The following is a 24,000-nucleotide window of genomic DNA, read 5'->3' as shown; positions in this document are numbered from 1 at the left end:
CATCAAGAACAATACTCGACCAGAGAGAACACAGAGGTGTCAGAAAATCAGACCTGCCTCGCTTACTCAAAACTAAGGAGGTGATGGTGAGACAGGCATCTGGCAGATGCCCTGGGTCTCAGAAACAGGCTATGCTACTAGTTAAGAGGTAACTTCATGCTGAACTTTATTATATTGAAGGTTAGGGTGGAGTTGCACTTTAAGAACAGAAATTCTTATGATCCTAGCATTACTATTTACAAAGAAAAGCAGAATGGACCTTTGAGCCGATTTCACAGACATCAATGGGATCATTATCTCCACAGCAGTTTGTATCACTGTCTTTGTGACTCGGATCTTCCCAGGTCTGTTAAATAGAACAAAACATCAGCAAACAGATTTTTTTAGACATAGGACATATCATACCACACCCGTAGGAGACATGTCACATGCACACAGATTCCTTGGAATAAATTCAATATACTGTACTACAGTCCCGACCCAAGCATTTTACATAATATATGTCTTTATATAGGCTTACCATACTTTAAACTGGGAACTCATGAATTACACAGGTTCTATGGCTGATTAAAGCCAGTGAAAACCTGTTTAATTTCAGAGTGTATCGGTTTAAAAGGGATGGTATGGTAAGCCTATCTTTATACATAACTTGCTAATCACTTTTTCTATGATGAATTTTGTTGCCAGCCTCAGCATTTTACACATGTTTTAGGAATTTGTGCATAAATACCTTTTATGCTCCTTTACTGAGACACAAATGTATATACAGGTTGAGTATCCCTTATCCAAAATGCTTGGGACCAGAGGTATTTTGGAGATCGGATTTTTCCGTATTTTGGAATAATTGCATACCATAATGAGATATCATGGTGATGGGACCTAAATCTAAGCACAGAATGCAATGGGTTAAGTTTCAGACGCCACCAGGGAGGGTTAGAGTTAGGCTGCGGGAGGGGAGGGTTACAGGACCATGGGAGGGAAGGTAAGTATGTTTACCTTACCCCTGTCGGGATTCTCACTGTCTGGATGACGTGGGCAGTATTCTGACCGCAGACATCTCAAGCGGTGGCATTTCAAACCGAACCTGTATGTCCAACTAGAATGCTGCCCCACACAACTAACCAACTTTTTCATCAAGCCAGACAACTTTTTAAGCAGACCAGACAACAGTGTATGCCTACTACTGCATGGTTTAAATTAAAGTTAAAAATATGTTTGTTAAACATTTGAATGTCTCTATGTGTAGTTTTGCATTACTGTTAAACTGAGGGTGGTAGGAAAAACCTAAATAAATGTAAAAATAAAAATGTGTGGGCGGTGCCACCAAATTTATAATCAGAACTGGGTGTGGAGTACTATATGGCTATAGAGGGTATCAAACAATGGGGCAGATGTATTAACATGGAGAAGAGATAAAGAAGTGATAAAGTAGTGATAAGCGCAAGGTGATAACGCTCCAGCCAGCCATTACAGATTTGCAAAAATGACAGTAGCTGAGTGGCTGGTGCATTATTACCTTGCACTTATCACTGCTTTATCCATTCTTCTGGCTTAATACAACTGCCCCAATACATGTGCTATCAGAATGTAAGGCACTCTATGGATGCACATGGTGACAGGAGAGGGGTTGTCATGTGTGACCAGGTGACACAAGGTGGTGTCAGATACAATAGGGGTGCACAGAGGGTCAGGCATTAGATGGGCACGGTGGGGGGGGGGAAACAACACACACCATGGATAACTAACTGTGCCAGAAGGGTCATAAAAGTCTGATTGTGCCAGTATATATTAAAAACTATTTATTAAACACACATTAAAACATCAGTATTTGGCTTGAAAAGAATTGTGAACAGCAGTCAGTAATACAATGTGGCAATAACGGAGAAAATAATGAAATATTGCAAAATTGTTGCCACACTGAGAGGTTTCAAATTGTGTCTGATTGTATCAAAACACTAAGAGCTGGTAAAAGTCACCAGCTAACAGACTGCATGGTAGGCATATCAAAAATGAAAAGAAAAAAAAAAAAAAGAAGAAGAGGTTTGATATGTGTTAAATCACACCTGGGACGCAGAGTAATCTATGGTTACATACTGCCATCAGGCTACCTCCCGCATGCTTGCACCTCATGTCATTTGTCTGTCGATCCTTCCCACTAGATTGTTAGCTCTTCAGAGCTCTTTCCTCGTTATCCAAGCCCTCTTTCGACACATTTCACGCACAGCTCTTCCCTGCTCAGCGACCACCAGTGGCGTAACTACTGCCCCCGCAGCCCTCGCGGTGGCTTGGGGGCGAGGGGCTGCGGGGGCGCCGCCACTGATTTAGAGCAGATTGACATGCGGACCAACGTCCGCATGTCAATCTGTTGTCACTAGCCCCCCGCTGTGAAGTAGGGACACGGAGGGCACAGCGTGCGCCTCTCCTGTGTCCCTCTGAGTCTCCGGCGTGTCGGGAGGCGTGTCCTATGAAAAGGGGGCGTGGCTTCGCGGAGGACCAGGCCCCCGTTTCGTCACTGAGGGGGCATGCCCAGCGCTCTGTGAGCTGCTGGCATGCCCTCTCTCCCACTGTCTGCGCTGAATAGACGCTGTGCGCATGCGCACAGCGTCTATTCACTACTGCTCTGCTATGCAGAGCAGTGACTGTAGGAGCCTCCCAACTGCCCCCCCCCCCATCGCGGGACACTGCGGGAGGTATGCATATATGGCACTGGGGGGACACTGAGGGGGCATATATGGAACAGGGGGGGGGGGCACTGAGGGGGCATATATGGCCTGAGGGGGCATATATGGCACTGGGGTGGCACTGAGGGGCATTTATGGCACTGAGGGGGCATATATGGCACTGGGGGCACTGAGGGGGCATATATGGCACTGGGGGGGCACAGAGGGGTTATATATGGCACTGGGGGGGCATATATGGCACTGCGGGGGGCACTGAGGGGGCATATATGGCACTGAGGGGGCATATATGGCACTGGGGGGCACTGAGGGCATATATGGCACTGGGGGGCACTGAGGGGGCATATATGGCACTGGGGAGGCACTGAGGGGGCATATATGGCACTGGTGGGGCACTGAGGGGGCATATATGGCACTGAGGGGGCATATATGGCACTGGGGGGCATATATGGCACTGGGGGGCACTGAGGGCATATATGGCACTGGGGGGCACTGAGGGGGCATAGATGGCACTGAGGGGGCATATATGGCACTGGGGAGGCACTGAGGGGGCATAAATGGCACTGAGGGGGCATATATGGCACTGGGGAGGCACTGAGGGGGCATAAATGGCACTGAGGGGGCATATATGGCACTGGTGGGGCACTGAGGGGGCATATATGGCACTGGGGGGGCACTGGGGGGGCACTGAGGGGGCATATATGGCACTGGGGGGGCACTGAGGGGGCATATATGGCACTGTATGTGTACCTGGCACATGGGGGGCTATATTTGGCACTGGGGGCACGTGAGCACCTGGCATTGTGGGGGAATATCTGGCACTGGGGGCATATGTGGCACTGGGGGGAGAGGCTATATTTGGCACTGGGGGCATGTGAGTACCTGGCACCGTGGGGGAATATCTGGCACTGAGGACATATGTGGCACTGGGAGCACAGCCCTAGCAACAAGCACTACCCCCTAGCAATGAGCATGACACCCAGTGCATGAAACCCCTGGCAACGAGCATGACACCGAGTGCATGAAACACCTGGCAACGAGCATGACACCCTGAGCATGAAAACCCCTGGCACCGTGCATGGAACCAAGAGCATGAAACCCCTGGCAACGAGCAGGTAATTTAAAAGTAATTAGAAGCCTTAATGTAGGACTTAATGTGTAATGGGCATTACGGTGTGTGGCATAATGTATCACGGACATTGCGGTGTGTGTCAGAATGTGTCACAGGCATTACGGTGTGTGGCAAACTATATCACGGGCATTGTGGTATGTGGTATAATGTCTCAGGGGCATTGCAGTGTGGCATAGGGTATAACGGGCATTGCGGTATGTGTCACAGGCATTACGGTGTATGGTATACTAGATCACGGGCATTGTGGTATGTGGTATAATGTCTCAGGGTCATTGCAGTGTGTGGCATAATGTATAATGGGCATTGCGGTGTGTGGCATAATGTGTCAGGCATTACGGTGTCTGTATACTATATCACGGGCATTGTGGTATGTGGTATAATGTCTCAGGGTCATTGCAGTGTGGCATAATGTATCACGGACATTGCGGTGTGTGGTATACTATATCATGGGCATTGTGGTATGTGGTATAATGTCTCAGGTTCATTGCAGTGTGTGTCATAATGTATCACGGACATTGCGGTGTGTGTCATAATGTATCACGGACATTGCGGTGTGTGGTATACTATATCATGGGCATTGTGGTATGTGCTATAATGTATCAGGGGCATTGCAGTGTGTAGCATAATGTATAACGGGCATTGCGATTCCTGTCATAATGTGTCACAGACATTACGGTGTGTGGCATAATGTGTCGGGGGCATTACGGTGTGTGCATATTGTGTCATGTGCATTATTGTGTGTGGCATAATGTCTGAGGGCCTTTGCAGTATGTGGCATAATGTATACTGGGCATTACTATAAGGAGCAAAAATGACAAATAATGGAAGGGGCATGAATCAGGATTATTTTTCTTTCCTGTGGTGGCTAACGTCTGGGCGTGCAGGTTGCAAAACTGGGGTATAAGGTAGTCTATTCCTGCAATGCCACGCCTCTTTATGCGAAGCCGCGCCCATTTAAACAAAACCACGCCCCTTTTTGGCGCCGCACGCCTTCGGCGCGCACATGTTTGTCCCTTTCCTAGTGCCAATTATGGGGGGGGGGGGGGGGGGGCCGAAGAATTTTTTGGCTTGGGGGAGAAAAATTTCTAGTTACGCCACTGGCGACCACCTTTACCCACTTTTATTCCTGCTGGTAAAGGCTCATCTCTATCTATGGCCACCAGCCCCTTGTATTACGGAGATCACATCCTCACTACTTACATCTTAGCTGTATTATGTTTTGAGAATTGGGGTCACTCTGTCACCTGTACTCTATTTCTGTAATGCTAAGTTTTGCCTCCCTGTACTGTCCTTTGTACGGCACTGCGAACCACTTGTGGCGCCTTATAAATAAAATTTAATAATAATAATGACGGTGACTAGGAGCAAAGACCAGGTATATTCACCTAATTGCATTAAACTGTATAATTTATATAAACCTACGGAGTGAACAAAACCTATGACGTTGAAAAGGTTCACAGGGGAGATGAATGTGAATTGTTGAGCACCAGTTAAGTCCCACCCTCAATTTTTGTTTGGTGCAATGTGAAAGAGTCTGTGGCTGCTTGGACCCAGGTTCAAAAGCCCTGACCTGGGTTTGCAATCTGAAAGCGGTATATGTGGTATCACCACAGTCTCAGGGTCGGCCCTAGACCTTGTGGTGCTCCGGCTCAGGGCAAAAGAGCCGAGCTTCACAAGGTGTCGTCGTCCCCCCATATTCAAAATAGGGACAATGCGTGGCAAAAAATGTAGGGGCGTGGCTTCGTGGGGAAGCGGTGTGGTAACAGACTAGTAACAATTCACTTTACACCATACAGAAGTGGCCATTATTCATATACCACACAGCAGTCCCCCTTGTACACATTACGTCACACAGTAGTGACACTTATACACGTTACACCACACAGTAGAGATGCTTATACATGTTACCCACTGATGGTCCAGGGACAAAGGTGAGGACTAGCACCCACTCACTTCCCAGCACCAGGGACAGAGGCTCAGCACCCACTCACTGACCAGCACAAGGGACAGAGGTGAAGAAAATGCACCCACTGAAGGACAAGCACTAGGCATAGAGGGGGGGTACACAGCACTCCGTATCATGGATAGAAGGGGATGCACAGCGCCCAACACTAGGCATAGAGGTGCTGTGCATCCCCCTTCTATCCATGATACGGAGGGCACTTGCCTGGCAAAACAGCACCTGAGGGGACAGGAGAGACCCAAAGGCGGCCATGTCAGGTGACTGTGTGAAGCAACGGCAGTCGATCCCCAGGGGAGGCCAGTGAACAGATGCTCCAGGAGAATTACAAGAGATTACAAGAGATCACTGTGATGTCACCGCACTGACCTGCTACTGGGTACTGGTATGCACGGTGGTGCATATACAGAGGCAAAGGGAGTGGCATGACGGCTGTACTGGAGAGGTGGATGGGAAGCACAGTGCTGGATGGACTGCGGGGGGGGGGGGGGGGGATGTTATGCCAATGAGGTTCAGTGCTGGACATAATGGGGAGGGGGGGGGGGGAGGGGTTCAGAACACTTGACACTATTAAAATAAAAAGAGCTTATTATCTGGCTACCATGTCAAAAGTGTTTTTCAGGAACAGATACAATTGCTGTTATATACTATACTAAGATTAGATACACTTCATAAATATTTGCAGAGTAACCTGTAAGCAAAGTATATATTCCAGGAAAAAGAGAGAAGACTTTATGATGTTGAGCCAGTTATGACCTGAGGAAGAGCACCATAGTTCCATATGTATCCTTTGTGAGGGAAAATATTTGCAACATATCGAAGTTTTCCTTTTTTAACATCTTGTTTAATTGGATTTAGAGACTCTTTTGTTGCAATCTGAAAAGGAATAAATAAATAAATGTAAAGTAAATATATTTTATGAAGACCTCCACAGCTATGAGAGTAGTAGCATGGATACGTGCATGTAAGTGACAGGTACCTCCATTTTTGCATTTGTCCATCGTGGAATTTCAACTACCATGTTCATGACATTCTAGAACACAGATTAAGATATAAATACTTTTCAAGTCTCCAAAAATTATTACATATGGCAGTTCTGAAGTTACAAATGGGAAAATATAAATCAGACTCTTGATTAATAAGGATTTTTCAGTAAGAATAATATGAAAAAAGCACTGGGATTACTAGAGTTTAAAAAAGTTTTTTTCATTTTTTTTTTTAAATTTCCTTTCAAATGATACTGTAAAATACATACTGACCACAGACTAGCAGCACAAGCAAAAATAAGAATTTACTTACCGATAATTCTATTTCTCGTAGTCCGTAGTGGATGCTGGGAACTCCGTAAGGACCATGGGGAATAGCGGCTCCGCAGGAGACTGGGCACAAAAAGAAAGCTTTAGGACTACCTGGTGTGCACTGGCTCCTCCCCCTATGACCCTCCTCCAAGCCTCAGTTAGGATACTGTGCCCGGACGAGCGTACACAATAAGGAAGGATTTTTGAATCCCGGGTAAGACTCATACCAGCCACACCAATCACACCGTACAACTTGTGACACAAAACCCAGTTAACAGCATGATAACAGAGGAGCCTCTGAATAGATGGCTCACAACAAGAACCCGATTAGTTAACAATAACTATGTACAAGTATTGCAGACAATCCGCACTTGGGATGGGCGCCCAGCATCCACTACGGACTACGAGAAATAGAATTATCGGTAAGTAAATTCTTATTTTCTCTGACGTCCTAGTGGATGCTGGGAACTCCGTAAAGACCATGGGGATTATACCAAAGCTCCCAAACGGGTGGGAGAGTGCGGATGACTCTGCAGCACCGAATGAGAAAACTCAAGGTCCTCCTCAGCCAGAGTGTCAAATTTGTAAAATTTTACAAAGGTATTTGACCCTGACCAAGTAGCAGCTCGGCAAAGTTGTAAAGCCGGGACCCCTCAGGCAGCCGCCCAGGATGAGCCCACCTTCCTTGTAGAGTGGGCTTTTACAGATTTTGGCTGTGGCAGGCCTGCCACAGAATGCGCAAGCTGAATTGTATTACAAATCCAGCGAGCAATAGTCTGCTTAGAAGCAGGAGCACCCAGCTTGTTGGGTGCGTACAGGATAAACAGCGAGTCAGATTTTCTGACTCCAGCCGTCCTGGAAATATATATTTTCAGGGCCCTGACAACGTCTAGCAACTTGGAGTCCTCCAAGTCCCTAGTAGCCGCAGGCACCACAATAGGCTGGTTCAGGTGAAACGCTGACACCACCTTAGGGAGAAACTGAGGACGAGTCCTCAATTCCGCCCTGTCCGAATGGAAAATCAGATAAGGGCTTTTACAGGATAAAGCCGCCAATTCCGACACGCGCCTGGCCGAAGCCAGGGCCAACAGCATGACCACTTTCCACGTGAGATATTTTAAATCCACAGATTTAAGTGGTTCAAACCAATGTGATTTTAGGAACCCCAAAACTACATTGAGATCCCAAGGTGCCACTGGAGGCACAAAAGGAGGCTGTATATGCAGCACCCCCTTGACAAACATCTGAACTTCAGGAACTGAAGCCAGTTCTTTCTGGAAGAAAATCGACAGGGCCGAAATCTGAACCTTAATGGATCCCAATTTGAGGCCCATAGACACTCCTGTTTGCAGGAAATGCAGGAATCGACCAAGTTGAAATTCCTCCGTCGGGGCCTTCCTGGCCTCGCACCACGCAACATATTTTCGCCAAATGCGGTGATAATGCTTTGCGGATACATCCTTTCTGGCTTTTATCAAAGTAGGGATGACTTCTTCTGGAATGCCTTTTTCCTTCAGGATCCGGCGTTCAACCGCCATGCCGTCAAACGCAGCCGCGGTAAGTCTTGGAACAGACAGGGTCCCTGCTGGAGCAGGTCCCTTCTTAGAGGTAGAGGCCACGGGTCCTCTGTGAGCATCTCTAGAAGTTCCGGGTACCAAGTCCTTCTTGGCCAATCCGGAGCCACGAGTATAGTTCTTACACCTCTCCGTCTTATAATTCTCAGTACCTTGGGTATGAGCGGCAGAGGAGGGAACACATAAACCGACTGGTACACCCACGGCGTTACCAGGGCGTCCACAGCTATCGCCTGAGGGTCCCTTGACCTGGCGCAATAACTTTTTAGTTTTTTGTTGAGGCGGGACGCCATCATTGGTTTTTCCCAACGGCTTACAATCATGTGGAAAACCTCCGGGTGAAGTCCCCACTCTCCCGGGTGGAGGTCGTGTCTGCTGAGGAAGTCTGCTTCCCAGTTGTCCACTCCCGGAATAAACACTGCTGACAGTGCTATCACATGATTTTCCGCCCATCGGAGAATCCTTGCAGCTTCTGCCATTGCCCTCCTGCTTCTTGTGCCGCCCTGTCTGTTTACGTGGGCGACCGCCGTGATGTTGTCCGACTGGATCAACACCGGCTGGTCCTGAAGCAGAGGTCTCGCTTGGCTTAGGGCATTGTAAATGGCCCTTAGCTCCAGGATATTTATGTGAAGTGAGGTCTCCAGGTTTGACCACACTCCCTGGAAATTTCTTCCCTGTGTGACTGCTCCCCAGCCTCGAAGGTTGGCATCCGTGGTCACCAGGACCCAGTCCTGAATGCCGAATCTGCGGCCCTCTAAAAGATGGGCACTCTGCAACCACCACAGGAGAGACACCCTTGTCCTTGGTGACAGGGTTATCCTCTGATGCATCTGAAGATGCGATCCGGACCATTTGTCCAGCAGGTCCCACTGGAAAGTTCTTGCGTGGAATCTGCCGAATGGAATTGCTTCGTAAGAAGCCACCATTTTTCCCAGGACCCTTGTGCATTGATGCACCGATACTTGACCTGGTTTTAGGAGGTTTCTGAGTAGATCGGATAACTCCCTGGCTTTCTCCTCCGGGAGAAATACCTTTTTCTGGACTGTGTCCAGAATCATCCCTAGGAACAGAAGACGTGTCGTCGGGATCAGCTGCGATTTTGGAATATTGAGAATCCAACCGTGCTGTCGTAACACTTCTTGAGATAGTGCTACCCCGACTACCAACTGTTCCCTGGATCTCGCCCTTATCAGGAGATCGTCCAAGTACGGGATACTTAAAATAAGAATTTACTTACCGATAATTCTATTTCTCGTAGTCCGTAGTGGATGCTGGGAACTCAGTAAGGACCATGGGGAATAGCGGCTCCGCAGGAGACTGGGCACATCTAAAGAAAGCTTTAGGATCACCTGGTGTGCACTGGCTCCTCCCCCTATGACCCTCCTCCAAGCCTCAGTTAGGATACTGTGCCCGGACGAGCGTACACAATAAGGAAGGATTTTGAATCCCGGGTAAGACTCATACCAGCCACACCAATCACACTGTACAACTTGTGATCTGAACCCAGTTAACAGCATGATAATAGAGGAGCCTCTAGAAAAGATGGCTCACTACAACAATAACCCGAATTTTTTGGTAACAATAATTATGTACCAGTATTGCAGACAATCCGCACTTGGGATGGGCGCCCAGCATCCACTACGGACTACGAGAAATAGAATTATCGGTAAGTAAATTCTTATTTTCTCTGACGTCCTAGTGGATGCTGGGAACTCCGTAAGGACCATGGGGATTATACCAAAGCTCCCAAACGGGCGGGAGAGTGCGGATGACTCTGCAGCACCGAATGAGAGAACTCCAGGTCCTCCTCAGTCAAGATATCAAATTTGTAGAATTTTACAAACGTATTTGCTCCTGACCAAGTAACTGCTCGGCAAAGTTGTAAAGCCGAGACCCCTCGGGCAGCTGCCCAAGATGAGCCCACCTTCCTTGTGGAGTGGGCATTTTAAGATTTTTGGCTGTGGCAGGCCTGCCACAGAATGTGCAAGCTGAATTGTACTACAAATCCAACGAGCAATCGTCTGCTTAGAAGCAGAAGCACCCAGTTTGTTGGGTGCATACAGGATAAACAGCGAGTCAGATTTTCTGACTCCAGCCGTCCTGGAAACATGTATTTTCAGGGTCCTGACCACGTCAAGCAACTTGGAATCCTCCAAGTCCTTAGTAGCCGCAGGTACCACAATAGGTTGGTTCATGTGAAATGCAGAAACCACCTTAGGTAGAAAATTTGAGGACGAGTCCTCAATTCTGTCCTTTCAGAATGAACTATTAAGTAAGGGCTTTTATATGATAAAGCCGCCAATTCTGACACCCGCCTGGCTGAAACCAGGGCTAACTCGTCACTTCCATGTGAGATATTTTAAGTCCACAGTGGTGAGTGGTTCAAACCAATGTGACTTTAGGAAAACTCAACACAACATTGAGATCCCCAAGGTGCCACTGGAGGCACAAAAGGAGACTGTATATGCAGTACCCCTTTTACAAATGTCTGAACTTCAGGCACTGAAGCCAGTTCTTTTTGGAAGAAAATCGACAGGGCCGAAATTTGAACCTTAATGGACCCTAATTTTTAGGCCCATAGACAGTCCTGTTTGCAGGAAATGGAGGAAACGACCCAGTTGAAATGCCTCTGTAGGGGCCTTCTTGGCCTCACCCCACGCAACATATTTTCGCCAAATGCGGTGATAATGTTTTGCGGTTACGTCTTTCCTGGCCTTGACCAGGGTAGGGATCTTCAGGATCCGGCGTTCAACCGCCATGCCGTCAAACGCAGCCGCGGTAAGTCTTGGAACAGACAAGGCCCTTGCTGGAGCAGGTCCTTTCTTAGAGGTAGAGGCCACGGTTCGTCCGTGAGCATCTCTTGAAGTTCCGGATACCAAGTCCTTCTTGGCCAATCCGGAACCACGAGTATAGTTCTTACTCCTCTCCTTCTTATGATTCTCAGTACTTTTGGTATGAGGGGCAGAGGAGGGAACCCATACACTGACTGGTACACCCACGGTGTTACCAGAGCGTCCACCGCTATTGCCTGAGGGTCCCTTGACCTGGCGCAATATCTGTCTAGTTTTTTGTTTAGACGGGACGCCATTATGTCCACCTTTTGTTTTTCCCAACGGTTTACAATCAGGTGGAAGACTTCTGGGTGAAGTCCCCACTCTCCCGGGTGAAGGTCGTGTCTGCTGAGGAAGTCTGCTTCCCAGTTGTCCACTCCCGGAATGAACACTGCTGACAGTGCTATCACATGATTTTCCGCCCAGCGAAAATCCTTGCAGCTTCTGCCATTGCCCTCCTGCTTCTCGTGCCGCCCTGTCTGTTTACGTGGGCGACTGACGTGATGTTGTCCGATTGGATCAATACCGCCTGACCCTGAAGCAGGGGTTTCGCTTGACTTAGGGCATTGTAAATGGCCCTTAGTTCCAGAATGTTTTTATGAAGAGATGTCTCCAGGCTTGACCATAAGCCCTGGAAATTCCTTCCCTGTGTGACTGCTCCCCAGCCTCGCAGGCTGGCATCCGTGGCCACCAGGACCCAGTCCCGAATGCCGAATCTGCGGCCCTCTAGAAGGTGAGCACTCTGCAACCACCACAGGAGGGATACCCTTGTCCCTGGTGACAGGGTTATCCGCTGAAGCATCTGAAGATGCGACCCGGACCATTTGTCCAGAAGGTTCCACTGTGCGTGGAATCTGCCGAATGGGATTGCTTCGTAGGAAGCCACCATTTTTACCCAGAACCCTTGTGCATTGATGCACTGAGACTTGGTTCGGTTTTAGGAGGTTCCTGACTAGCTCGGATAACTCCCTGGCTTTCTCCTCCGGGAGAAGCACCTTCTTTCTGGACTATGTCCAGAATCATCCCTAGGAACAGAAGACAAGTCGTCGGAACCAGCTGCGATTTTTGGAATATTGAAAATCCAATCGTGCTGCCGCAACACTACCTGATATAGTGCTACACCGATCTCCAACTGTTCCCTGGATCTTACCCTTATCAGGGAATCGTCCAAGTAAAGGATAACTAAAATTCCCTTCCTTCGAAGGAATATCATCATTTCGGTCATTACTTCAGTAAAGACCCGGGGTGCCGTGGACCATCCCTACGGCAGCGTCCGAACTGATACAGTTCTGTACCATAACCTGAAATACCATTGGTGAGAAGGGTAAATTTTGACATGAAGGTAAGCCTCCTTGATGTCCCGAGACATCATGTAGTCCCCTTCTTCCAGGTTTGCAATCACTGCTCCGAGTGACTCAATTTTGAATTTGAACCTCTGTATGCAAGTGTTCAAAGATTTTAGATTTTAGATTTTAAAATCGGTCTCACCGAGCCGTCTGGCTTCGGTACCACAATAGTGTGGAATAATACCCCGTTCCCTGTTGCAGGAGGGGTACCTTGATTATCACCTGCTGGGAATACAGCTTGTGAATGGCTTCCAAAACTGCCTCCCTGTCAGCGGGAGACGTCGGTAAAACAGACTTTTGGAAACGGCGAGGGGAATACGTCTCGAATTCCAATTTGTACCCCTGAAATATTATCTGAAGGATCCAGGGGTCTACTTGCGAGTGAGCCCACTGCGCACTGAAATTCATTGAGAACGGGACCCCACCGTGCCTGAATTTGTAAAGCCCTAGCGTCATACTGAGGGCTTGGCAGCGGCGGAAAAGGGTTTCTGTTCCTTGGAACTGGCTGATCTCTGCAGCCATTTTCCTCTCCCTCTGTCACGAGCAGAAAAGAGGAACCCTTTTGTCCGCTTGCCAACCAGGACTGCGCCTGATAATACGGCGTCTTATTTTGAGAGGCGACCTGGGGTACATCCCCTCTTTTAAGGCAATACTTCCAAATGCCGTTTGGAATCCGCATCACCTGACCACTTTACTGGAATAATTGGACAACGCACTTATACTTGATGCCAGTCGGCAAATATTCCGCTGTGCATCCTGCATATATAGAAATGCATCTTTTAATTGCTCTATAGGCAATAATATACTGTCCTTATCTAGGATATCATATTTCCAGTCAGGGAATCCGACCACGCCAACCCAGCACTGCACATCCAGGCTGAGGCGATTGCTGGTCGCAGTATAACACCAGTATGTGTGTAAATACATTTTAGGATACGCTCCTGCTTTCTATCAGCAGGATCCTTAAGGGCGGCCATCTCAGGAGAGGGTAGAGCCCTTGTTTTTACAAGCGTGTGAGCGCTTTATCCACCCTAGGGGGTGTTTCCCAACGCACCCTAACCTCTGGCGGGAAAAGGTATACTGCCAATAACTTTTTAGAAAATATCAATTGTTATCGGGGGGAAACCCACGCATCATCACACACCTCATTTTATTTCTCAGATTCAGGAAAACTACAGGAAGTTTTTCCTCACCAAACATAATACCCCTTTTTTTGGTGGTATTCATATTATCAGAAAAGTGTAAACTTTTTCCATTGCCTCAATCATGCAATGTGTGGCCCTATTGGAAATCACGGTTGTCTCTTCACCGTCGACACAGGAGTCAGTACCCCTGTCGGCGTCTGTATCTGAGGTAACGGGCGCTTTAGGGCCCCTGTATGAGACGTCTGGACATGCACAAGCTGAGTAGCCGGCTGTCTCATGTCAACCACTGTCTTTATACAAAGCTGACACTGTCACGCAATTTCAACAGTACATCCACTCAGGTGTCGACCCCCTAGGGGGTGACAACACAATTTCAGACACTCTACTCCGTCTCCTTATCATTTTTCTCCTCATACATGTCGACACCAACGTACCGACACACAGCACACACACACAGGGAATGCTCTGATAGAGGACAGGACCCCACTAGCCCTTTGGGGAGACAGAGGGAGAGTTTGCCAGCACACACCAGAGCGCTATATATATACAGGGATAACCTTATATAAGTGTTTTTCCCTTTATAGCTGCTGTATTGTTACATACTGCGCCTAATTTGTGCCCCCCTCTCTTTTTTAACCCCTTTCTGTAGTGTAGTGACTGCAGGGGAGAGCCAGGGAGCTTCCCTCCAACTGAGCTGTGAGGGAAAATGGCGCCAGTGTGCTGAGGAGATAGGCTCCGCCCCTTTCTCGGCGTCCTTATCATCCTTTTTCTGTATGTTTTGGCAGGGGTTAAATGCATCCATATAGCCCAGGAGTTATATGTGATGCATTTATTTTAGCCATATAAGGTTTTTTTATCGATTTTTTGCGTCTCAGGGCGCTGCCCCCCCCAGCGCCCTGCACCCTCAGTGACCGGAGTGTGAAGTGTGCTGAGAGCAATGGCGCACAGCTGCGGTGCTGTGCGCTACCTTATCTGAAGACAGGATCGTCTTCTGCCGCCGATTTTTCCGGACCTCTTCGCTCTTCTGGCTCTGTAAGGGGGACGGCGGCGCGGCTCCGGTGACCCATCCAGGCTGAACCTGTGATCGTCCCTCTGGAGCTAATGTCCAGTAGCCTAAGAAGCCCAATCCACTCTGCACGCAGGTGAGTTCGCTTCTTCTCCCCTTAGTCCCTCGATGCAGTGAGCCTGTTGCCAGCAGGTCTCACTGAAAATAATAAACCTAAACTAAAACTTTCACAAAGAGCTCAGGAGAGCCCCTAGTGTGCACCCTTCTCGTCGGGCACAGAAATCTAACTGAGGCTTGGAGGAGGGTCATAGGGGGAGGAGCCAGTGCACACCAGGTGATCCTAAAGCTTTCTTTAGATGTGCCCAGTCTCCTGCGGAGCCGCTATTCCCCATGGTCCTTACGGAGTTCCCAGCATCCACTAGGACGTCAGAGAAAACTCCCTTCCTTCGAAGGAGTATCATCATTTCGGCCATTACCTTGGTAAAGACCCGCGGTGCCGTGGACAATCCAAACGGCAGCGTTTGGAACTGATAGTGGCAGTTCTGTACCACAAACCTGAGGTACCCTTGGTGAGAAGGGTAAATTGGGACATGCAGGTAAGCATCCTTGATGTCCAGAGACACCATATAATCCCCTTCCTCCAGGCTCGAGATAACCGCTCTGAGTGACTCCATCTTGAATTTGAACTTCTTTATGTAAGTGTTCAATGACTTTAGATTTAAAATGGGTCTCACCGGGCCGTCCGGCTTCGGTACCACAAACATTGTGGAATAATACCCCTTTCCTTGTTGCAGGAGGGGTACCTTGATTATCACCTGCTGGGAATACAGCTTGTGGATAGCTTCTAATACCGCCTCCCTGTCGGAAGGAGTCGTCGGTAAGGCAGACTTTAGGAAACGGCGAGGGGGAGACGTCTCGAATTCCAATTTGTACCCCTGAGATACTACCTGAAGGATCCAGGGATCTACTTGTGAGCGAGCCCACTGTGCGCTGAAATTCTTGAGACGGGCCCCCACCGTACCCGAGTCCGCCTGTAGAGCCCCAGCGTCATGCTGAGGACTTGGCGGAAGCGGGGGAGGACTTCCGTTCCTGGGAACTGGCTGTTTGCTGCAGCCTTTTTCCTCTCCCTCTGCCACGGGGCAGAAAAGAGGAGCCTTTTGCCCGCTTGCCCTTATGGGGCCGAAAGGACTGCGCATGATAATACGATGTCTTCTTTTGCTGAGAGGCGACCTGGGGTAAAAACGTGGATTTCCCAGCAGTTGCCGTGGAAACCAGGTCCGACAGACCTACCCCAAATAACTCCTCCCCTTTATAAGGCAATACTTCCATATGCCTTTTAGAATCGGCATCACCTGACCACTGCCGAGTCCATAACCCCCTTCTGGCGGAAATGGACATAGCACTTACTCTTGATGCCAGTCGGCAAATATCCCTCTGTGCATCACGCATGTATAAAAATGCATCTTTTAAATGCTCTACAGTCAGTAATATACTGTCCCTATCCAGGGTATCAATATTGTCAGTCAGGGAGTCTGACCAAGCCACCCCAGCACTGCACATCCAGGCTGAGGCGATTGCTGGTCGCAGTATAACACCAGTGTGTGTGTATATACACTTCAGGATAGTCTCCTGCTTTCTGTCAGCAGGATCCTTAAGGGCGGCCGTATCCGGAGACGGTAGTGCCACCAGTTTGGACAAGCGTGTGAGCGCTTTATCTACCCTAGGGGGAGTTTCCCAACGCGCCCTATCCTCTGGCGGGAAAGGGTACATTGCCAATAACTTCCTAGGAATTATTTGTTTTTTATCATCAGGAGAAACCCACGCTTCATCACACACTTCATTTAATTCCTCAGATGCAGGAAAAACTACAGGTAGTTTTTTCTCACCAAACATAATACCCTTTTTAGTGGTACCTGTGGTATTATCAGAAATGTGTAAAACATTTTTCATTGCCTCAATCATGTAACGTGTGGCCCTACTGGAAGTTACATTTGTCTCCTCGTCGTCGACACTGGAGTCAGTATCCGTGTCGACGTCTGTATCTGCCATCTGAGGTAGCGGGCGTTTTAGAGCCCCTGATGGCCCTTGAGACGCCTGGACAGGAACAAGCTGAGAAGCCGGCTGTCCCATGTCATCAAACTTCTTATGTAAAGAGTTGACACTTTCACGTAATTCCTTCCATAAGCCCATCCACTCAGGTGTCGACCCCCTAGGGAGTGACATCTCCACTACAGGCAATAGCGCCGCCTCCACATCATTTTCCTCTTCATACATGTCGACACAGCCGTACCGACACACAGCACACACACCGGGAATGCTCTGAAAGAGGACAGGACCCCACTAGCCCTTTGGGGAGACAGAGGGAGAGTATGCCAGCACACACCAGAGCGCTATATATATAGCTGCTGTTATCTGTAATACTGCGCCTAATTAGTGCCCCCCCTCTCTTTGTTACCCTTTTCTGTAGTGCAGGACTGCAGGGGAGAGTCAGGGAGACGTCCTTCCAGCGGAGCTGTGAGGGAAAATGGCGCCAGTGTGCCGAGAGAGATAGCTCCGCCCCCTTTTCGGCTGACTTTTCTCCCGCTTTTTTGTAAAATCTGGCAGGGGTTAATGTACGTCCATATAGCCCTGGGGGCTATATGTGATGTATTTTTGCCAGCCAAGGTGTTAATATTGCTGCTCAGGGCGCCCCCCCCCAGCGCCCTGCACCCATCAGTGACCGCAGTGTGAGGTGTGCATGAGGAGCAATGGCGCACAGCTGCAGTGCTGTGCGCTACCTTGATGAAGACTGATGTCTTCTGCCGCCGAATTTCCGGACCTCTTCTTGCTTCTGGCTCTGTAAGGGGGCCAGCGGCGCGGCTCTGGGACCGGACTCCGAGGCTGGGCCTGTGTTCGATCCCTCTGGAGCTAATGGTGTCCAGTAGCCTAAGAAGCCCAAGCTGGCTGCAAGCAGGCAGGTTCGCTTCTTCTCCCCTTAGTCCCTCGATGCAGTGAGCCTGTTGCCAGCAGGTCTCACTGAAAATAAAAAACCTAAAACTAACTTTTTTCTAAGAAGCTCAGGAGAGCCCCCTAGATTGCACCCTGCTCGGTCGGGCACAAAAATCTAACTGAGGCTTGGAGGAGGGTCATAGGGGGAGGAGCCAGTGCACACCAGGTAGTCCTAAAGCTTTCTTTTTGTGCCCAGTCTCCTGCGGAGCCGCTATTCCCCATGGTCCTTACGGAGTTCCCAGCATCCACTAGGACGTCAGAGAAACACTTATGATTGGCGGATTAAATCTTGACCCCTCAGCTGAACTTGCTTATATGTTAACCAATAAAATTCTAAGAAGTAGCAACCTAGTTGCATTACTGCTATCATTTCCATGTCTCCAGTGCAAAATCGTATTTTTGAATTTTCTTTTTTTTTGGGGGGGGGGGGGGGGGGGAGTTGTTACTAATAACGTCAAGGCACAATACTATGGAGTATGAGGCTTCATTACATTATTATGGTTATGTACAAATACATATCTTCACTATCACAAGACACAAGCATACATACTTGCCACACCTGGCACAAATGCTACAGTTTTCCAGCTGGACACATCTTAACATGCATCCAATTCAACATAGGCACCTACATGCCATTTTTGCATTAGTCTGTCCCAGGGGTTCCAAACCATGGCCTTAAGGAAACACTATCAGTGTAGGTTTTAAAGATAGCCATATTTAAGCACATGTGACTTAATAGCTCAGTTCTTTAGATTTAACCATCTATGCTCAACATGGATATCACTAAAACCTGGACTGTTAAGCTGGGTACACACTATATGATGTCGTCCAATCCTGCGGATCTGACCACTATATTGTTCATTGTCAAGTGTGTACTAACTATTGCGTACTCTTGTGGGTCTGTCATCGCATCTTCTGATCTGCCTGCAGTGCAGAAAGGGAGGTGGGGGGGGGGGGGGGTTGCTGGTGAAGACTTTCTTTTTGAATTTTACACTCATAACTTTTAGCATTTAGATAGCAGTTTAATAGACAACCTTACCTTATGCAAGTTGGTCTTTGATTTCTTTGCTGGTACATCATGCTCCTGAATGAGAAGAAAAGCTTTCAGTGTATCTGCCAAGGCAGGTCATTAAGGAAGTACCACTCCCCACATCCAGAAACTGATGTAATATATTCTCTGTACTTTCCAGTGTTAAACAATTCTCTCCAAGTAAATAGTATGACAGTTGTTGCAGGGACTCTACATGGGGTACAGCACTTCCGAAACACCAATAAGCTTCTCCTCTCTTGTGCATGACATATTCAACTTACATTTCCCCACCATATTGCAGAAGTTGGACCCAAGTAAGTGGAAACTCAACTTTACCTCTTCACTTCTGGAGTACAGCGGGATGTCATGAAAAGGGGAGATTAATTTACCTTCTGCATTCTCTGTTAAGTATAAAGAAATTACAGATTAATTTCTGGAATTCTTGCATAGAGCAACCCACTGTTCATTAACCTGTGTTTACAGGAGTGAAGAAATCATATACATGAGTTTTTGAAACGGATACATGCAGCTTTAAAAATAAATACTGCAGGAGTCCTTTGTGTGTGCCAAACAAACATGGATCCCATAAAAAGTCTGGAGTATTGCATGAACTATTACCATTCTCACCCTGGAGAACATTTATGGAAATTGGCAAAAACATTATGGGAAAAGTAGAATTCTCCATAGCAAACAAACATTCTGCCACTTTTTAGTACAGTTTAGAAATTGAAACAAAAGGTCTGCGGGTGCTGCTAGAAGCAAACTATCTTTGGTATGCTCTTGAAAAAGCTTTAATGCTTTGACTTAAAAGAAAAAAAAAAAATAATCATGCCTGCACTGTATGTACAACCCTCCCTTTCAGGGCAACCAAGAGATACTGTAATTCCCAGTTTTCTGACCCATGGGATAAAACCACACTTAACCACTTGCCTGGCATGGTCGCATCAGATGCGACCACACCAGGCTGGGCTTTCCCTGACATGGTCGCATCCAGTTGGCGGCTGCTGACAGTTTATGTTACAGCATCCGCCAGTCTCAGAGTGGTCTCCCAGCATCTCTGTATCCACGGCTCCTCCCCGGGATGTCCCGATCACTGTCGCAAGCAGCGATCAAGCAACCAGTGGCACCCCCCACCCACAATTACAACTAGCAGGCACAGCGCTGCCACCCCCACCTCGGTCAACTATTACAGGCTCAGATCACATCCACCTGCTGCAGATCATGCTCCTTCCACATGTCCGGAGTTCCGGAGCTGCATACTGACGGACTGCACACAGAGCTACTGCTCCTCCTCCTCCTCTCTCTCATGCACAGACTGCGCTACACCAGCAGATCGTTCCAGGGCACATCACCACTGGGAGCACAGCCCATCCAATAGGGGTCACTTCCCTAGTTACAGCATGTACTGGGGCCGGGCCACATTTAAAAAATTAAACTCATCATAAAATAACACAGAAAAACTAATTATATATATATATATATATATATATATATATATATATATATATATATATATATACATACACACATATATATATATATATATATATATATACATACACACACATATATATATATATATATATATATATATATATGTATATATATATATATATATATATATATATATATATATATATATGTATGTATGTGTGTGTATATATATATAATAAGAATTTACTCACCGGTAATTCTGTTTCTCGTAGTCCGTAGTGGATGCTGGGAACTCCGTAAGGACCATGGGGAATAGCGGGCTCCGAAGGAGGCTGGGCACTCTAGAAAGATCTTAGACTACCTGGTGTGCACTGGCTCCTCCCACTATGACCCTCCTCCAAGCCTCAGTTAGGTACTGTGCCCGGACGAGCGTACACAATAAGGAAGGATTTTGAATCCCGGGTAAGACTCATACCAGCCACACCAATCACACCGAACAACTCGTGATATGAAACCCAGTTAACAGTATGAAACGATAGAGCCTCTCAACAGACGGCTCAACAATAACCCGATTTAGTTAACAATAACTATGTACAAGTATTGCAGATAGACCGCACTTGGGATGGGCGCCCAGCATCCACTACGGACTACGAGAAACAGAATTACCGGTGAGTAAATTCTTATTTTCTCTAACATCCTAGTGGATGCTGGGAACTCCGTAAGGACCATGGGGATTATACCAAAGCTCCCAAACGGGCGGGAGAGTGCGGATGACTCTGCAGCACCGAATGAGAGAACTCCAGGTCCTCCTCAGCCAGGGTATCAAATTTATAGAATTTTGCAAACGTGTTTGCCCCTGACCAAGTAGCTGCTCGGCAAAGTTGTAAAGCCGAGACCCCTCGGGCAGCCGCCCAAGATGAGCCCACCTTCCTTGTGGAATGGGCATTGACAGATGTAGGCTGTGGCAGGCCTGCCACAGTATGTGCAAGCTGAATTGTACTACAAATCCAACGAGCAATAGTCTGCTTAGAAGCAGGAGCACCCAGCTTGTTGGGTGCATATAGGATAAACAGCGAGTCAGATTTTCTGACTCCAGCCGTCCTGGAAACATATATTTGCAGGGCCCTGACAACGTCTAGCAACTTGGAGTCCTCCAAATCCTTAGTAGCCGCAGGCACCACAATAGGCTGGTTCAGGTGAAACGCTGACACCACCTTAGGGAGAAACTGGGGACGAGTCCTCAATTCTGCCCTATCCATATGAAAAATCAGATAAGGGCTTTTACATGATAAAGCCGCCAATTCTGACACTCGCCTGGCTGATGCCAAGGCCAATAACATGACCACTTTCCACGTGAGATATTTCAGATCCACGGTTTTTAGTGGCTCAAACCAATGTGATTTCAAGAAATTCAACATCACGTTGAGATCCCACGGTGCCACAGGAGGCACAAATGGGGGCTGAATATGCAGCACTCCTTTCACAAATGTCTGAACTTCAGGTACTGAAGCTAGTTCCTTTTGAAAGAAAATCGACAGAGCCGAGATCTGTACTTTAATGGAGCCTAGTTTTAGGCCCATATTCACTCCTGCTTGCAGGAAATGTAGAAATCGACCCAGTTGAAATTCCTCTGTTGGGGCCTTTTTGGCCTCGCACCATGCAACATATTTCCGCCATATGCGGTGATAATGTTTTGCCGTAACATCTTTCCTGGCTTTAATAAGCGTAGGAATGACTTCCTCCGGAATGCCCTTTTCCTTCAGGATCCGGCGTTCAACCGCCATGCCGTCAAACGCAGCCGCGGTAAGTCTTGGAACAGGCAGGGGCCCTGCTGTAGCAGGTCCTGTCTGAGCGGCAGGGACCAAGGGTCCTCTGAGATCATCTCTTGAAGTTCCGGGTACCACGCTCTTCTTGGCCAATCCGGAACCACGAGAATTGTGTTTACTCCTCGCTTTCTTATTATTCTCAGTACCTTTGGTATGAGAGGTAGAGGAGGGAACACATATACTGACCGGTACACCCACGGTGTCACTAGGGCGTCCACCGCTATCGCCTGAGGGTCTCTTGACCTGGCGCAATACTTCTCTAGTTTTTTGTTTATGCGGGACGCCATCATGTCCACCTGTGGACGACCCCATTGATTTACAATCATTTTGAAGACTTCTGGATGAAGTCCCCACTCTCCCGGGTGGAGGTCGTGCCTGCTGAGAAAGTCTGCTTCCCAGTTGTCCACTCCCGGGATGAACACTGCTGACAGTGCTAGTACATGATTTTCCGCCCATCGGAGAATTTTTGTGGCTTCTGCCATCGCTGTCCTGCTTCTTGTGCCGCCTTGTCGATTCACATGGGCGACTGCCGTGATGTTGTCTGACTGGATCAGCACCGGCTGGTGTAGAAGCAGGGATTTTGCTTGACTTAGGGCATTGTAAATGGCCCTTAGTTCCAGAATATTTATGTGAAGGGCAGTCTCCTGACTTGACCATAGTCCCTGGAAATTTCTTCCCTTTGTGACTGCCCCCCAGCCCCGTAGGCTGGCATCCGTGGTCACCAGGACCCAGTCCTGTATGCCGAATCTGCGGCCCTCCAGAAGATGAGCACTGTTCAGCCACCACAGAAGAGACACCCTGGTTCGTGGAGACAGGGTTATTAAACGATGCATCTGAAGATGCGATCCGGACCACTTGTCCAACAGGTTCCACTGAAAGATTCTGGCATGGAACCTGCCGAATGGAATTGCTTCGTAAGAAGCTACCATCTTTCCCAGGACCCGCGTGCAGTGATGCACCGATACCTGTTTTGGTTTTAGGAGGTCTCTGACTAGAGAAGACAACTCCCTGGCTTTCTCCTCCGGGAGAAACACTTTTTTCTGGGCCGTGTCCAGAATCATTCCCAGGAACATTAGACGTGTCGTGGGGACCAGCTGTGACTTTGGGATATTCAGAATCCAACCGTGCTGGCTCAGCACTTCCTGAGATAGTGCTACTCCCACTAACAACTGTTCCTTGGATCGTGCCTTTATTAGGAGATCGTCCAAGTATGGGATAATTAAAACTCCCTTTTTTCGAAGGAGTATCATCATTTCCGCCATAACCTTGGTAAATACCCTCGGTGCCGTGGAGAGTCCAAACGGCAGCGTCTGGAATTGGTAATGGCAATCCTGTACCACAAATCTGAGGTACTCCTGGTGAGAATTGTAAATGGGGACATGCAGGTAAGCATCCTTGATGTCCAGGGATACCATGTAATCCCCCTCGTCCAGGCTTGCAATAACCGCCCTGAGCGATTCCATCTTGAACTTGAATTTTTTTATGTATGTGTTCAAGGACTTCAAATTTAGAATGGGTCTCACCGAACCGTCCGGTTTCGGTACCACAAATAGTGTGGAATAGTAACCCCGGCCTTGTTGAAGTAGGGGTACCTTGATTATCACCTGCTGGGAATACAGCTTGTGAATTGCCGCTAGCACTGCCTCCCTGTCTGAGGGAGCAATCGGCAAGGCGGATTTTAGGAAACGGCGGGGTGGAATCGCCTCGAATTCCAGCCTGTATCCCTGAGATACTATTTGAAGGATCCAGGGA

At 48.1% G+C, this 24,000-nt stretch overlaps 1 protein-coding gene across 1 annotated transcript in view; it reads right to left on the bottom strand.

Moving 5' to 3' along the window:
* Positions 1-24,000, bottom strand: part of PPA2 (inorganic pyrophosphatase 2) — a 113,166-nt gene that overhangs the window by 61,360 nt on the left and 27,806 nt on the right. Inside the window, exons 2-6 of the mRNA XM_063919340.1 lie at positions 19,325-19,389; positions 18,998-19,042; positions 6,750-6,803; positions 6,527-6,646; positions 260-346 (exon numbers count right to left, since the gene is read on the bottom strand). Coding sequence (XP_063775410.1) covers positions 260-346; positions 6,527-6,646; positions 6,750-6,803; positions 18,998-19,042; positions 19,325-19,389 — 371 coding nt within the window. The remainder of the gene's footprint in view (positions 1-259; positions 347-6,526; positions 6,647-6,749; positions 6,804-18,997; positions 19,043-19,324; positions 19,390-24,000) is intronic.

The sequence above is a fragment of the Pseudophryne corroboree genome, chromosome 1 (assembly GCF_028390025.1).
Source record: "Pseudophryne corroboree isolate aPseCor3 chromosome 1, aPseCor3.hap2, whole genome shotgun sequence".
Lineage (NCBI taxonomy): Eukaryota > Metazoa > Chordata > Amphibia > Anura > Myobatrachidae > Pseudophryne > Pseudophryne corroboree.
Note: the sequence above shows the minus strand (reverse complement) of the source record. Positions and strands in the feature narration are given on the sequence as shown.